At 46.1% G+C, this 16,486-nt stretch overlaps 1 protein-coding gene across 2 annotated transcripts in view; it reads right to left on the bottom strand.

Moving 5' to 3' along the window:
* Positions 1-16,217, bottom strand: part of CDK2AP1 (cyclin dependent kinase 2 associated protein 1) — a 35,029-nt gene extending 18,812 nt beyond the window's left edge. Inside the window, exon 1 of one of the 2 annotated variants that reach the window (XM_044290316.1) lies at positions 15,809-16,217. In XM_044290316.1, coding sequence (XP_044146251.1) covers positions 15,809-15,875 — 67 coding nt within the window. In that variant the 5' untranslated portion in view covers positions 15,876-16,217. The remainder of the gene's footprint in view (positions 1-15,808) is intronic. The other variant, XM_044290307.1, reaches the window with a different exon arrangement.
* Between the last annotated feature and the right edge of the window lie 269 nt (positions 16,218-16,486).

Raw genomic sequence — 16,486 nt, 5'->3', positions numbered from 1 at the left:
TATCCCACTAAAAGAAAATGTATTCTTAGGATATATGGAAAGCATTTACTTGGTTTTCGGCTAATGGGATTTACTCAGAGAGAATGATATTATTCTAACTGTAGTAATGTGAACAGTGCTGGAAGGTGTGTTGTCCCACTTCAGGTACCTCAGATGGGTGAGACGGGTAAAATCCAGAGAGTGGCAGTAGTCTCAGCAAAGCATAGTTTACGGACACATTTCTGTATACATTTTCTGGGCTGGATTTTACTTGGACTGGTGGCTAGGCTTGGTAGAGGGAGTTCCCAGTCCACACTCTTCCAGTACGGGTTTTCCTTTCTACCTGAGGTGATCACAGGTGAGGCCTGCTGTAATCAGGCTTGCATAAAGCGCCTCAGAGTAGGTCAGTCTGAGGAGGGAGAGCAAGACTGTTTTGTGAAGCAGAGGCTCTGTGTGTGGTCTCAGTCAGGAGGACTGAAGGGCCACAAGGCTTTGAATAGCCTGAGGTTTGGAGGACCTAGCGACACCTAGAGAACGAGGAGGACTACTGGGCCACACTCCCCCAAAAGGTATTGATGTTGGCTGAGGAAAGCTGCATATGTTGTCCATGTGTGAACTGAGGTCTATGAGTGAGGTAGGGACGTATTGTGTTTAGGTAGCGCCTAGACGGGCAGGAGTTTATTTGTGTTTTAAGTGTTGGTGGTGCGGGAACCTCACCCCACCCAGTGATGTATAACTGAACTATCCTTTATAAGAAGACTGTCAAAATAAATGCAAATTTGGACATGAAAATCCGTTGTCTGGTGAGATATCTGTGGGTGTGACCCCCTGAAAAGAGACGATCCCTTACATATGGTGTCGGATGCGGGCAAGTTGTCCATGAGAGAAGGGCAACGGTCGGTTGCTAGGGGCAACAACAAGAGAAAGAGCAGGTGCTGCTGAATCCTGCTGTGCTGGAGTTAAAGGGCTGGAAGCCTGTTTATTCGGTGGAGCAAGGGCTGCTCATGCTATTGTGGACTATTTTTGCTGTGGTAATGAGATTTAAAGGGCCAGAAGCCCAGAAAAGAGACTGACCTGTTTGAATTTTTTTTTCCTTTTGCTGTGTTGCTAGAGAGGACTATCTGTTGCTATGGGGTGGATGGAGGATTTCACCAAGCAGCTGATGCGGGCCAATCTGAAGGCTAGCCAAAGGCAAATGATGTGGCAACAGGAGCAGGAAAAGCTCATGTGCGGGTTGGACAAACCAAGAGACGTCCTAACCCAAGGCGTTTCCCATTGTAACCGCTGTGCGGAGGAACTGGGCAGTGACCTTGTGACCAGGAGCCAAGAACTGCAGGTTCTCAGGATGCGGTTGGATGCAGAGGTCGTGTATGCCGTTGCCAAGTGAGATGGAGAGCAGTTGCCAAGGTGTACAGAGTCCTAGAGAGGATGTGCGAAGATGCCGTAATGCTGTTGCTAAGAGCAACCAACCTCGACAGCATGCAGCTGTCCGGCAACAGAGAGAGTGCTGCTGGAGATGTCGCCAAGTGGGAAGGTGTGCACCTAGTTGTCCTATGACCAGGAATCCAAGATGGGAGGTTCCCAACATCCTGGAAAAGGATGTCTACTGTGGAGATGGACGTATCGCACGTGAGAGGGACGAACCCGAGGCGACAATGGGTAAGATCGTTCCTGTAATTGCTGGTGTAGCAGACCACGTGACAGTGAGCACGGCTCTGGAGGTTGGGCATGTGACTGACCGGGGCCCTGGTACCTCAGAGACCGTGAACTGTGGTGTGAGCCGGCGGCAATTGCTATATGCTGGGCCAGGAGGTGTTGAGACACGGGGACTAGAGACTGCGCCGAAAATATGCAACATTGTGGTGAATGGCAGTTTAGTCCAGGCGTTGTTGGACGCAAGGTGCCAGATGAGCCTGGTACATGCCAGCTTGGTAGCTGGGGACTATGTGCGGAACAATCATGCGGATAGTAAGGACTATCCGGTGGCTCTCACTGAGTGTGAGACTCCAGTGGGAACTGGGACTTTAAGTTTGGGGTTGCAAACAAGCTTGCGCATGATGTAGTTTTGGGCCGTGATTTCCCCTTGTTTTGGGAGTTGTGGAGTAATGGTGACACTTCTGAAGAGTTCAAAAACTCCTGCAGAACTTGTACCTGTCCCTTTAAGTGAACGTGTAAGGGAAAGGACCATTGAAAACAGTGATGTAGTTGAAGTGAAAAATTAAAATGTGAGGTCATGTGAAGTATATGATGTTGACATGCCTATTCCCTTTCAGGATGTGATCAGGAGAGAAGTGCCCCCTCCTGGTAAAAATATATGTGATACAAAAATGCTGGTTAATGTTGTGAGCCCAGAGGGTGTACCACACATACCAGGGGTGGATATGCAGTACCCACAGGGTTTTATGGTTGCTTGAGAAGTGTCCAATGTGGGGATTAGCGCATCGGTGCCCCTAGAGGTCAGAACTGATAATGACACAAGTAATATAGGTAAAGCATGTGCCGTAGCCAATAGCAACTCAGAGAAAGAAGCTACCCAGTCAAGGTTTTGCGAAATTAAAGTAGTTGCTAGTAGTGACCAGACAATAGTTATACCTGACGTGACGAGAGTTAAGTGGGGAGACGTCAGCCTAGTGACTGAGACCTATACCCAGGCAGTGGTAGATGACCAGACGTGTCAGTACAGCTGCAATCAGAAAGAGATGAGTGAGCTGAAGGATCTACTCCCTGATATCCAGGTGAAGAGTAAAGGCTCCAAAGAAGCACAGAAAACTGCGGTAGCGCATGGACAATGTGCTTAAAGAGACTCTGGGTAGAACCCCCACAGGGTGTCCAAAAGAGAATGGTGGTACAACTACATCTGCTGCTGCAGCAGAGCAAAGCGGGGAGCAGCTGGAACAGGAAGCCAAAGAGCGGGGCGCTTCCATTACGATGGTGTGCAAAACCAAGAACAAACTTCAGAGAGAATTGGATGATCTGATGGTGGACCTGGACCACCAGAGGCAAATTAAGTCTCATATAGAGAAATACGGCTCGGCCCGATATGCCGAAAAATGTGACCGAGCTGAGGCTGATGCTCGGGTGAAGGAGACCAAGGCCCTCTCCTTGGTTAGAGCCCTTGAAGAAGCGCTTGAGGAGAGAGGTGAATGTGAGAGGCTGAACAAGCAACCCAGAGCAGAGATGGAGAATCTCATGAGCTCAAAGGATGACGTCGGGAAGAAGGTCTATGGGTTGAAGACTAAGCTTGACGAGTTATAGGCAAGAGCTTCTCGAGATGACAGATTGGCTCAATCAAAGGAAAATGAGAAACCTGAACAGGAGCATCCTCTGAAAGATGCCAAGAAGTCAGAGCCTATTAGGAATGGGCCTGAAGATGGTGGCACTGCACTGCCGGCTGAGGCAGAGAAGATGGAAGAAGTTTCTTCTGAACAAGTTGATGAAGCTGATGTGGAGGTAGAAGTCAAGACATCCATGGCAGTGAGTAGCCAGGGACGGGTCATGAAAGATGTCCCCTCTGCCGTCAATGTGTTCCAGAAAGCCAACAGTCTGCTGGGGAAGAAATATGAGGAGACAGATGGCCAGCATGCAGATGTTGTCTACTACTGTGAGATGACTCTCCTAGAGCCTGCCCGAAAGGAGAACAATGTCCTGGGTGACCCTCTGGAGGGAATGCCAGAAGAGGAAGAGTCTGAGGACCCCGGTGTCTCCAGTACCTCCAACCTTGATGAGAAAGAGGAGGGGTTAAGAATGCAAGTATATGATGCGGTCTCCGAGGAGAATGAGAAAGCTAACAGAGTGAAGGAAGACTCCAACGGAGACTCAAAGGCTGAACAAGCTAAAGCCGATGAGTTGGAGTGGGAGTGCAGTATAAAAAAAATCTAAACTTTTACTAGTTACTAAAGACAAAAAAGCCACTTTTTCTAAGGCCCATGTGGCTCTTATGTGTCAGAATATTTAATATGCACCCACACACATTCCAACTCTCGAGCAGATGGTCACAATTCTTGGCCTGCAGGAAGATATAACATAAAACTCATATTGCGGGAAATGTATCAAGCATGTCGTTTCACACCCTGGTTCTGGTTTGAGAGGAACCTACTCTCTAACTGGTGGAGGTTTAATTTACCCCAGTTTGTGCTGTACATCTGCTGGGAAGCAGAAGGCCACTGCTCCTCCAAATAATGCACCACAACAACGTGGGGCAGAGTCAGTGTTTCCCCGTTTTGTGGTTCATCAGGATATGTTGTATCGGGTAAACCAACTACGGGGTGAGCCTATTGAACAGTTGGTGGTCCCCAAGCCTTATCGCAAGCTTGTGTTAGATCTAGCCCACCAACATGTTCTCGGGGGTCACCTGGGGCTGCATAAAACTCAGGATTGTATTCTACAACGGTTTTACTGGCCCAGCATAGTCAAAGAAGTGGAAGAGTTTTCTAAGTCTTGCTCGACCTGCCAGATAACTAGCCCCCAGCCACATTTCCGTAGTCCCCTAGTATCTCTCCCGATTATCGAAGTACCGTTTGACCGAATAGCTATGGACCTCATAGTCCCAGTACTGAAGTCTGCCAGAGGGCATCAACACATCTTAGTTATTCTAGACTAGGCCACTCGGTACCCGGAGGCAGGGAAGGACTGGAACCTCCTTATGCCCTCTCTCATGTTCGCAGTGAAAGAGGTACCCCAGGCCTCTACTGGGTTCTCGCCCTTCGAACTGCTATATGGCAGACACCCTTACGGTCTCTTGGACATGGCCAAAGAGGCATGGGAACAACAACCCACTCCACATAAAAGTGTCATTGAGTACCTTACCCAGATGCAAGATCAGATAGAGACAGTGTTGCCTCTTGTTAGGGAGCATATGGAGGCAGCTCAGGGAGCCCAGAGTTAGGTCTATAATGGGCAGGCTCGGGTCTGGATTTTTAACCCAGGTGATCGGGTTTTGGTTCTGGTGCCGACCGTGGACAGTAAGTTCCTGGCTAGGTGGCAGGGGCCCTACGAGGTACTCGAGAAAATTGGAGATGTAAACTACAAGATACACCAGCTAGGCCGGCGAAAGCCAAAGCAGGTTTACCATGTGAATTAACTCAGACTGTGGAAAGATAGGGAAACCTGTACAGAAGACAGCCCGCAGCGGGGTTTTCTAGGAGAAGTACCGGCCCCTCTATCTGATGCAAGAGAGGCGGCTGCCACAGTAAAACTTGCTGACAGCCTCTCCTCTAAACAGATTCAGGAGGCCAGAGAGTTCGTTAGTCGGAACACGGATGTGTTCTCGGACCTCCCTGGATGCACTTCCATAATCCAGCATGACATTGTCACTGAGCCTCAGGCAAAAGTCTAATTAAAACCATACCGGATACCCGAGGCTCGGCGACAAGCCATATCGGAGGAGGTGCAGCTAATGTTGCAGTTAGACCTCATTGAGAAGTCAAAAAGTGAGTGGGCCAATCCTATAGTATTGATACCCAAGCCGGACGGGACGTTGCAATTTTTTAACGACTTTCAAAAACTTAACGAGGTTTCCAAATTCGATGCGTGTCCGATTCCCCAGGTGGAAGAGGTTAGGACAAGCCCGGTATTTTTCTGTTTTGGACCTCACAAAAGGTTGCCAAAGAAAAAACTGCCTTCATCACGCCTGAGGGGCTGTATCAATATAAGGTCTTACCCGCCCCCGCCACTTTTCAGCGACTAATGGACATTGTGATTCGTCCACATCATCAGTACGCTTCGGCTTACCTGGACGATATTGTCATCCACAGTACCGACTGGCAAAGTCACCTACCCAAAGTGCAGGCTGTAGCAGGACTCCCTTCGGAAAGCTGGCCTAACCGCTAACCCAAAAAACTGAATTTGACTTACCGGTAATTCCTTTTCCATGAATCAATCATAACGGCATAGTATACGAGTCGACCCCTGACCTCTGTAGGGGCAGGAAACAGAGGTTAAATTGCCCCCTCCCACCCCCCTTTTTTTTTTGTATTTCTTCATACTAGGTAATATAACATTTTATTGGGTGGGAATTCCGTGCCGTCATTGTGGATTCATGGAAAAGGATTTACCGGTAAGTCTAATTCAGTTTTTCCATTTCACCACCATGACGGCATAGTGTATATGGGACCTAACAGATCAACAATTTTAAGGGGGGGGGGCTATGGCTTGGAGGACCTTCCTACCAAAGGATAATTTGGAAGATCCTGACAAGTCGAGCCTATAATGCTTAATGAATGTATGCACATTTGACCAGGTCGCGGCTTTGCATATCTGGTCCAAAGATGCACCCGCTTTTTCGTCATAGGATGAAGAGACTGCCCTGGTAGAATTGGCCTTAAAGGGAACCCGTCACCGGGATTTTTTGTATAGAGCTGAGGACATGGGTTGCTAGATGGCTACTAGCACATCCGCAATATCCAGTCCCCATAGCTCTGTGTGCTTTTATTGTGTAAAAAAAACAATTTGATACATATGCAAATTAACCTGAGATGAGTCCTGTCCCTGACTCATCTCACTTACAGGACTCATCTCAGGTTAATTTGCATATGTTTCTAATCTTTTTTTTTTTTTTTTACACAATAAAAGCACACAGAGCTATAGGGACTGGATATTGCAGATGTGCTAGCAGCCATCTAGCAACCCATGTCCTCAGCTTTATACACAAAATCCGGTGACAGGTTCCCTTTAATTTTTACCGGGCAAGCAAGATTTTGGACACGATAACAATGACAGATCGTCTGTTTTATCCACCTGGCAATGGAGGCTTTTGGAGGCTGCTTTCCCTTTATTTTTGCCCGCAAACTGGACTAGAAGATTGTCAGCTCTTCTGAACTCCCTAGAGACTTCTATATACTTAAACAGTACGTCTATCATCTAGGGAATAGAAACTTTCCCGTTTTTGATTTTTTTGGGTTATTACAGAATGAGGGAAGAACTATTTCCTGATTTCTATGGAATTCAGAAACTACCTTCAGCAAGAACCCAGGATCTGGTTTAAAAATAATGCGATCGTCCCTAATAGTTAAATAGGGTTGTCTAATGGATAAGGCCTGAATTTCACCTAATCTCCTAGCAGAGGTAATGGATACCAGAAAGACTGTATTGAGCGAGAGAAATTTAACCGAGGTGTCATCCAGAGGTTCAAAAAGGCTAGATGTTAGGCCTTGTAGAACTATGTTTAAATCCCAAGATGGTACAGGAGGTCTGATAAGGGGCCTCAAACGAGTGGCTGCCCTACAGATTCTTTTTATCCATCTATGTTCCGATAAATTTGAGGAGAAAAATACGCTTAGGGCCGCAATCTGTACTTTTAGGGTCGATGGCCGAAGACCCATGTCTAACCCCCGTTGAAGGAATTCTAGGATTTTTTGTATATTTGGAGGAGACCGATTTGGATCTGTCTCTCCCAACCAGGTGCAAAATTTTCTTCAGATCTTTAAGTAAATTGCCGAAGTGACCCTTTTTCTACAGGCTTTGAGTGTGGAGATCACTTTGCCTGACAAGCCTTGTCACTTTAGGATTTCTGACTCAGGATCCAGGCTGATAGCCTAAAGAATTCGGGATGTGGATGAATCAATGGGCCTTGTGTTAGAATATCCTTTCTGTAGGGAAGGATGCAAGAGTCTTGGATCGACAACCTTTTGAGAACCGAGAACCAGCTTCTCTTTGGCCACCATGGTTATTATCAAAATGAGACTTGGTCTGTCCTGAACGATTTTCTGAACCACTTTTGGGATCAGCTGAAATGCAGGGAAAGCATACGCCAAATTCCAATCCCAGGTGTGGGAGAAGGCATCTATTGCCCAAGGGTTGTCCCTGGGATTTAGGGAGCAAAATTTGCAGGTTTTTGCATTTGTTTTTGAGGCAAATAGGAAATGCCCTCCAAGCATAGATCTATTAGGTTGAATGTTTCCTGATTCAGAGAACATTCTCCCTGGTCTACAGTTTTCCTGCTCAGGAAGTCCCCCATTTGGTTTTGGGAACCCTTTTTAGGTGAAATGTGGAAATTGATTTTATGTTTCTTTTTCCCCAAGAGAATATTTTTTCCGACAGCCTCATCAGATCCTGTGATCTCGTTCCTACTTGTCGTTTCAAATAAGATACAGTTGTTATGTTGTCGGACAGAATCTTTATATGATGACCTTCTGAGCATCCTGACGTGGCTTTTAGCGTTTCCCAAACTGCTTTTAGCTCTCTGTAGTTTGATGGTTTTTCTGCAACGCTCTTTTTGGCCAGAGACCTTGAAAGAAGTTTCCTTCTATGTATGCTCCCCAACCTGATTTGCTTGCATCTGTTTGAATTTGGATACATGGTATTTTCTGCCAGACCAAGCCCTTGTCGGGATTTGAGGACCTTGTCCACCATGTGAAGGATGATTTTACCCACACCGGGATCCGGACCTTCCCGTCTAACAAAACCTGTCTTTTGTCCTAAACCTTCAATAGCCAGTTCTGGAAGGTTCTGAAGTGGAACTGTGCCCAAGGAACTGAAGATATGCACGACATCACAACTCCCAACAGCCTCATTATGTCTCTGAGCAAAAATTTTGTTTTGGGATTTTTTTATTTTCTGTCTCACTGCCTGACTGAGTCTAAGAGGATACCCAAGAATGTTATCCTTGTTTAGGGGGAACACAGGATTTTTTTTAATTTACAGTCAACCCAGGACTTCTAATAGGCTCAGAAAGGCATGGAGGTCGCTTTGCATCTGTTCTTTTGAATCTGCCAGAATTAGGAAGTCGTCTAAATAGTGTTATTATTAGACCTTGTTTCCTGAGGTGAGCTATCATCTCCACTATGATCGGAGAAACCGAAAGGGAAACTTGTAAACTGTAAATGACAAATTTTCCCTTTTAGATCTTTTACTGCGAATCTCAGGAACTTTTGCCACTGATCTTGAATTGGGACGTGATAATAAGCGTCTTTTAAAGGGAACCTGTCACCGGGATTTAGTGTATAGAGCTGAGGACGGGCTGCTAGATGGCCGCTAGCACATCAGCAATACCCAGTCCCCATAGATCTGTGTGCTTTTATTGTGTAAAAATAACTATTTGATACATATGCAAATTAACCTGAGATGAGTCCTGTCCCTGACTCATCTAGGGACAGGACTCATCTCAGGTTAATTTGCATATGTATAAAAAAAATATTTCACAATAAAAGCACACAGAGCTATGGCGACTGGATATTGCGGATGTGCTAGCGGCCATCTAGCAACCCATGTCCTCAGCTCTATACACAAAATCCTGGCGACAGGTTCCCTTTAAATCGATAGTGCACATCAGCACTTATTAACGGAATCGTGGATGAGAGAGACTCCATCTTGAACTTCTTGTACAGACTATTTCTATTTAGCTGATTTAAATTTATGATGATACAGAAGGATCCATCTGGTTTGGATACTAAAAAGAGGGTTGAATAGAAACCCTCCTTTTCTTAAGCTGAGGGAACCTGCGTAACTGCTCCTAATGGTAACATGTCTTGAACACCCTTCCAGATTTTTGGAGACAGACTTTTTGACGAGGGAAGAAGTGACTACATATTTGTTTCGGGGAAGAGAGGAAAATTCTATTTTGTATCCCTTCTCTACTAAGTTTTGTACCCAGGGATTTGATGTTATTTCCTTCCACTGACCTGAGAACTTTCTTAGTCTTCCCACAATTTTGGCGTCATTGTCTATCGCTTTTATTTTGGGGATCAAGAAGGAACCCCCTACCTCGACCACCCTTGGTTTAGCTCCACCTTCCTGTCTTTCCTTTTCCCCTGTATGACCTTTCTTGTCCCCCATAGGCACAAAAAGGAAATTTTTCTTCTTTGGGGTCTTTCCTCTGGAAATCCTTTTTTCTTAGCCGTTGCTTTCTCGAATCTTGTCGAGGACAGAACCGAAGACATATTCTCCTGAGAAAGCGATGGAGCACAATAAAAATTTTGAGGCTTTGTCACCCGACTATGACTTCATCCATAAGGCTCTCCTTGCCATATTAGAGAGGGCTGCATCTTTAGCAGAGAACCTTACTGTTTCCGCCGCAGCGTCTGCCAGGAAGGGAGTAGCCGATTTTAGTAGGGGTAATGACTCTATAATATCCTCCCTTGTGGTTTTATTTTTCAGATGACTCTCCAACTCATTTAACTACAAGTACATTGATCTTGCCACAGATGTTGCAGTGATGTTTGTTTTAACGCTATACATAGCTGCCTCCCAGGACTTGCGTAAAAGACTATCTGCCTTCCTCTCCATTGGATCTTTTAACTGGGAGAAGTCTTCAAGTGGAAGTGAGGTCTTTTTGTTTAGTTCGCTACCTGTACATCAATTTTTGATGTATTGTCAAATACCTGTGATCAGAGGTATCAAATAAGAGGCGATTTTTGAACTCCCTAGATATACCCAGACGCTTCTCTGGATCAGACCATTCGTCTATGATCATTTCCTTGATATTTTCATTTATAGGGAATACCTTAGAGCGTTTGGTTCTTAACCCACCAAACATTTCCTCTTGAATAGATTGAGGTTTTTGGACATCCTCAATACCCATGGTGGCTCTCACCACCTTCAAGAGATCCCCAATTTCCTCAGTTGTAAAATACAATTTTTTCGCATCCTCAACAATTTCTCCTGAGAGGAGATCATCATCCTTCCACTGTTTAGAGGGAGCTGCCTCGTCCGCTAAATCTTCGGAGTCTGAGGAGGAGGGAGCCTCCATCTTTTGTCTTTTAGGGGACAAAAGAGAAGTCAGGGCAGATTTAACCTCATCATGTAAAATGGTTCCTAATTCTTCTAACATACAGGTCCTTTTAAAAAAATTAGCATATTGTGATAAAGTTCATTATTTTCTGTAATGTACTGATAAACATTAGACTTTCATATATTTTAGATTCATTACACACCAACTGAAGTAGTTCAAGCCTTTTATTGTTTTAATATTGATGATTTTGGCATACAGCTCATGAAAACCCAAATTTCCAATCTCAAAAAATTAGCATATTTCATCCGGCCAATAAAAGAAAAGTGTTTTTAATACAAAAAAAGTCAACCTTCAAATAATTATGTTCAGTTATGCACTCAATACTTGGTCAGGAATCCTTTTGCAGAAATGACTGCTTCAATGCGGCGTGGCATGGAGGCAATCAGCCTGTGGCACTGCTAAGGTGTTATGGAGGCCCAGGATGCTTCGATAGCGGCCTTAAGCTCATCCAGAGTGTCGGGTCTTGAGTCTCTGAACTTTCTCTTCCCAATATCCCACAGATTCTCTATGGGGTTCAGGTCAGGAGAGTTGGCAGGCCAATTGAGCACAGTAATACCATGGTCAGTAAACCATTTACCAGTGGTTTTGGCACTGTGAGCAGGTGCCAGGTCGTGCTGAAAAATGAAATCTTCATCTCCATAAAGCTTTTCAGCAGATGGAAGCAGGAAGTGCTCCAAAATCTCCTGATAGCTAGCTGCATTGACCCTGCCCTTAATAAAACACAGTGGACCAACACCAGCAGCTGACATGGCACCCCAGACCATCACTGACTGTGGGTACTTGACACTGGACTTCAGGCATTTTGGCATTTCCCTCTCCCTAGTCTTCCTCCAGACTCTGGCACCTTGATTTCCGAATGACATGCAACAGTCCAGTGCTGCTTCTCTGTAGCCCAGGTCAGGCGCTTCTGCCGCTGTTTCTGGTTCAAAAGTGGCTTGACCTGGGGAATGAGGCACCTGTAGCCCATTTCCTGCACACGCCTGTACACGGTGGCTCTGGATGTTTCTACTCCAGACTCAGTCCACTGCTTCCGCAGGTCCCTCAAGGTCTGGAATCGGTCCTTCTCCACAATCTTCCTCAGGGTCCGGTCACCTCTTCTCGTTGTGCAGCGTTTTCTGCCACACTTTTTCCTTCCCACAGACTTCCCACTGAGGTGCCTTGATACAGCACTCTGGGAACAGCCTATTCGTTCTGAAATTTCTTTCTGTGTCTTACCCTCTTGCTTGAGGGTGTCAATGATGGCCTTCTGGACAGCAGTCAGGTCGGCAGTCTTACCCATGATTGCGGTTTTGAGTAATGAGCCAGGCTGGGAGCCTCAGGAATCTTTTGCAGGTGTTTAGAGTTAATTAGTTGATTCAGATGATTAGGTTAAAAACTCATTTAAAGAACCTTTTCATGATATGCTAATTTTTTGAGATAGGAATTTTGGGTTTTCATGAGCTGTATGCCCAAATCATCAATATTACAGCAATAAAAGGCTTGAACTACTTCAGTTGGTGTGTAATGAATCTAAAATATATGAAAGTCTAATGTTTATCAGTACATTACAGAAAATCATGAACTTTATCACAATATGCTAATTTTTTGAGAAGGACCTGTAGATGGTTGTTCCTCTCTCACAACACATGCAATGCAGTCTTTGCATAGCTTCTTAGAATAATTCTCAGGTAGTTTCTTAAAACAAGAAATGTATTTGAGATTCTTTTTAGGTTTCCTTTGAGCCTCCTTAGAGACTTATAGTAAGAGAGGAACAAGTATTAACCCCTCAATTGAGGTGGAATTTTTACCATAAAAAAGCCCTAATGTCCCCCAAAGATTTAAAACATGCTGCAGAGAATAATGATGGTACTTACGAGTACTGGCGCTGGAGCATCAAGCTCTCTAGGCAACTCAGGAGCCGACATCATCAGTCCTCAGATCAGGCTCACCGTGGCTTCCATGCTGGCTTTATACCAGGTATCCAGTAATCATACTTCCGGGAACGCAGCGCGTCCCACGAGATCGGAACTAACTTCAGATGCCCGTGCATGTGCGGTATTCCCGGCATGCACCTGCTTAATCCCACTAGGGGAAAGGAAGGTGCGAATGGAGATGCAACCAGTGGGGACAGGCGTCCGATCAACAGACGCGAGGCCAGCATTACTTCCCCTGCTCAGCATTGGTAAGTGACCGCCGGCGAGGTGAACTGTTACAGGGAATTAAAACTCAAGGAAGGCCCCAGACCCGATGAGTACAATGATAGAAAATAATAAAATAGTATCCAGACGTTCCTTTTTTTCACCTACTGACAAGCAAATAGGATTTTCTCTGTCCTGGCCACTGTAGGGGCAGGAAAACACTGAGGTGGGAGGGGCCAATTTAACCTTTCTCTGTTTCCTGCCCCTACAGAGGTCAGGGGTCAATCTCATATACTATGCCATCATGGTGGTGAAATGGGAAAAAAATGTGCGATAGGGTTAGAAGAGACTGAGGACCTGGGGTATGTCATTGGGTGCGGAGTCATCAAACCCCAAGTGAACAAAATAGAGGCGATACAGAATTTGCCCCGACCTGTCACCACTAGGCAAATAAAGTAATTCCTGGGAATGGTGGGCTATTACATGAAGTTTGTTCCCCACTTTGCTACTCTAGCCGCGCCCTTGACAGGACTCTTGAAGGGACAAAAATCAGTGATGGTTCGCTGGGATGATTGGGCGGAAGAGGCTTTTTCCGCTTTGAAGTCGGCCCTGTGTGGGTCACCGGTTTTGGCGACACCCCACTTCAAGAGGGAGTTTGTGGTACAAACGGATGCTCCTGAAGTAGGCCTCGGTGCTGTACTGTCTCAGGAAGTCAACAGGGAGGAGCATCCCATTGTCTTCCTAAGCTGCAAGCTCACCCCAGCCGAAACCAGGTACAGTATTGTGGAGAGAGAGTGCCTGGCTATCAAGTGGGCACTCGAGTCTCTCTGCTACTATTTGTTGGGGAGAAAGTTCCGCCTGGTGACCGACCACTCCCCTTTCAAGTGGATGAGCCAGGCCAAAGACAGAAATGTTGGGTCACCAGATGGTTCTTGTCTCTGCAGAACTTTAAGTTCTCGGCAGAACACAGAGCAGGCTGGTTGCAGGGAATCGCGGATGCCCTGTCCCGGGTGTATTGTCTGGCGTGTGTCCACCCCCTCAGGGTTGAACAAAGGGGGGGGGGGGGAAAGGTATGTGACAAAGTGAGGGGTTGTGTCTGGCAAGGCAGATATTTGCCTCCCAGCATGTGCGGCTGGGCTGGTTTCGAGCCAGGTGAGGTCAAATACTGGACTGGAGTTTAAGTGCCGGTCCGGGTTTTGGCAGCACCTGGCTGTCCTTGAACAGGCAGCTGGGCTCAGCAGAGATGTCTCTGTTTTTGGGATCTGAGGCTTTGTGCCGTGCTGGAGGGCTGAGAGCCGCATGCGGGGGAAACAGGCCCCCTAAGGGCTTATTCACATGAACGTATGTGTTCCGTTTCCGTATTTCAGACCACATATGCGCATCCGCAATAAAATGTACACCGTTCCGTGTGCATTCTGCATCACGGATGCGGACCCATTCACTTGATCCAGAGATGCGGAGCGGAAGCACGGAACGGAACCCTACGGAAGCACTACGGAGTGCTTCTGTTGGGTTCCGCAAAAAGATAGGATATGTTCTATCTTTTTGCGGAATGGAGGGATGCGGACCCAATGCACGGAACGGAACACATAGAAACATAGAATGTGTCGGCAGATAAGAACCATTCGGCCCATCTAGTCTGCCCATACGTTCGTGTGAATTAGCCCTGAAGCTAACTGTACTACTGGAGGCAGAACTGCCAGCAAGGTAACTTGTGTGATATAAACTTTTCATTGTGTGTGAACTAATGGAACTGACACCAAGACTGCAAAGTTACGTGCTGTTTAGTGCAATTGCCACAAATGTGAAAAAAAACACTGACGTTTTGAGTTAAGAACTTGTATTTTGCCTCTGTACTGCGCCCGCTTAACCTATCTACCAGAGCAAAACCCCACTACATATATACTGTATAATATACTTTAGAATAGATTGAACTAGAACAGGGGGTTGTGAGCCATGTCCTCTCATCTGACCTCTTCTTCTGGATAAACAGACAAAATGTCCACAGCCATAAAGCCTTCCCAGAAGAGTGGGAGATGTCTTACCTGCAAATGGATGGTTGACAGGACCAACCTATGGATTTAGAATGGGACTCCTGTAGGTGTCCTAATACTTTTGCCCATACAGTATATATCATTTTTCTTAGGAGGGGCAAGGCATACAGTTGCATATGTCTGTGGTATACTTTTGGCGGCCCAGTTCAAACTTGCACACCCAAAGTAGAACCATCATGTGAACAGCGATACACAGTGGTCTCCGTGAGACTCCCTCCCTTTTACCAATAAACATTACAATACGACGGTCCCCAAAAAGTCATGTCGTTTCTGAAAGTTACAGGTTGTATATGGCGGTTACCTCATAATACTATGACAGACATGACACCTCCATAAATGCTCATGCCTATACTAAGCTACAGTAATTAGAGTCATTTACATAGTGCCTTGTCTGTGTCATAAAATGTACACTAAGCAGTTAGCCTCATGACACCTCCCCAGGAATACACACACCATAAATAATGAAGCAGCTAATAATAATAATAATGATGGGCAGGACTGACTGTGCTTCACCCCCCTCCCCCTCCCAGCAGCGCCCTGCAATACCAAGCTCGGCCAGCAGAGGGCTCAGCAAGGCTCGCTCGCTTCAGATCAATCAGCAGCCCTGGGGAGCCGATCATGGAGAAGCTGAAACGGACTTGATCAAAGGGCTCCTGCTGATCCATGTATGCCGCGCCTGTCACCGGGGCCACGGACTGGCCGCCCGTCTTCCCCCCAGAGCCGCTCCGAGACTCCCGCGCTCTCCGGCCTGTCCTCCAGCCGGCGGAGAAGCACGCTAGTGACAGGATGTGACCTTATTCCACCGGCCAGCACATCAACTCCAGGCTGGGGCTCTCCCCAGGTATCTTCATCCACCTCCCTCCTCCCCAGTCACCCGGGCCTGAGCCCCCGTCTCCCCCTGACTAACTTACCCACTCTAAACGCTCACTTACCCGGAGCCCCGTGGTTCCCGTGGAGCTGTGCGTTCAGGTTGGGCTTGTAAGACATTCCCAGAGACATGACTGCCGAGAGGAGAGCAAATCACCCACAACAACAAATAAAATGTCCTGAAATCCACTGAAGCGTCTCTTGTCGGTCTCCCTCAGACACTTTTTGTTGTTTACAGCGGCGGCACCGGCAAATATGGCGTCACTTATACTGACACCCACAATGCAATGAAGACTCCAGACACCATGTCCCTCCACAGACCCCCAGTCCACCCTCACCCTGGGGGGCTCCAGACGAAAATTCAATAGAGATGTGGGATTTTTTTCTTTTCTTTTTCTTTATGGTTTCTTTCGCAGACATTTTCCCCTGTCACATTATTCACACTGCCATTTCTGAATTTTGGGCTCAAACTTGCACATTTTGTCAAGGTTTTAGGAGGGGGGTTTTCTTTCTTTTTTTTTTTTTTTAACTTTTCACAACTTTTTTTTAAAGCAGAATTTTTCTGGAAATAATTACATTATATTGTGAGATTGAGAAAGAAAACTTATAATTTAACAAAAAAAAATTATTTTTTATTTTTACTTCAGCTTTCACTCTTGTTCACTGAGTTAGGTGTGTGACAGTATTTATGCAGTTTTGTGCGTGTTTTTGAGCTTTTACCAAGGAAAATAGCATTTTATCAA

This window comes from Bufo gargarizans, chromosome 1 (genome assembly GCF_014858855.1).
Source record: "Bufo gargarizans isolate SCDJY-AF-19 chromosome 1, ASM1485885v1, whole genome shotgun sequence".
NCBI lineage: Eukaryota > Metazoa > Chordata > Amphibia > Anura > Bufonidae > Bufo > Bufo gargarizans.
Note: the sequence above shows the minus strand (reverse complement) of the source record. Positions and strands in the feature narration are given on the sequence as shown.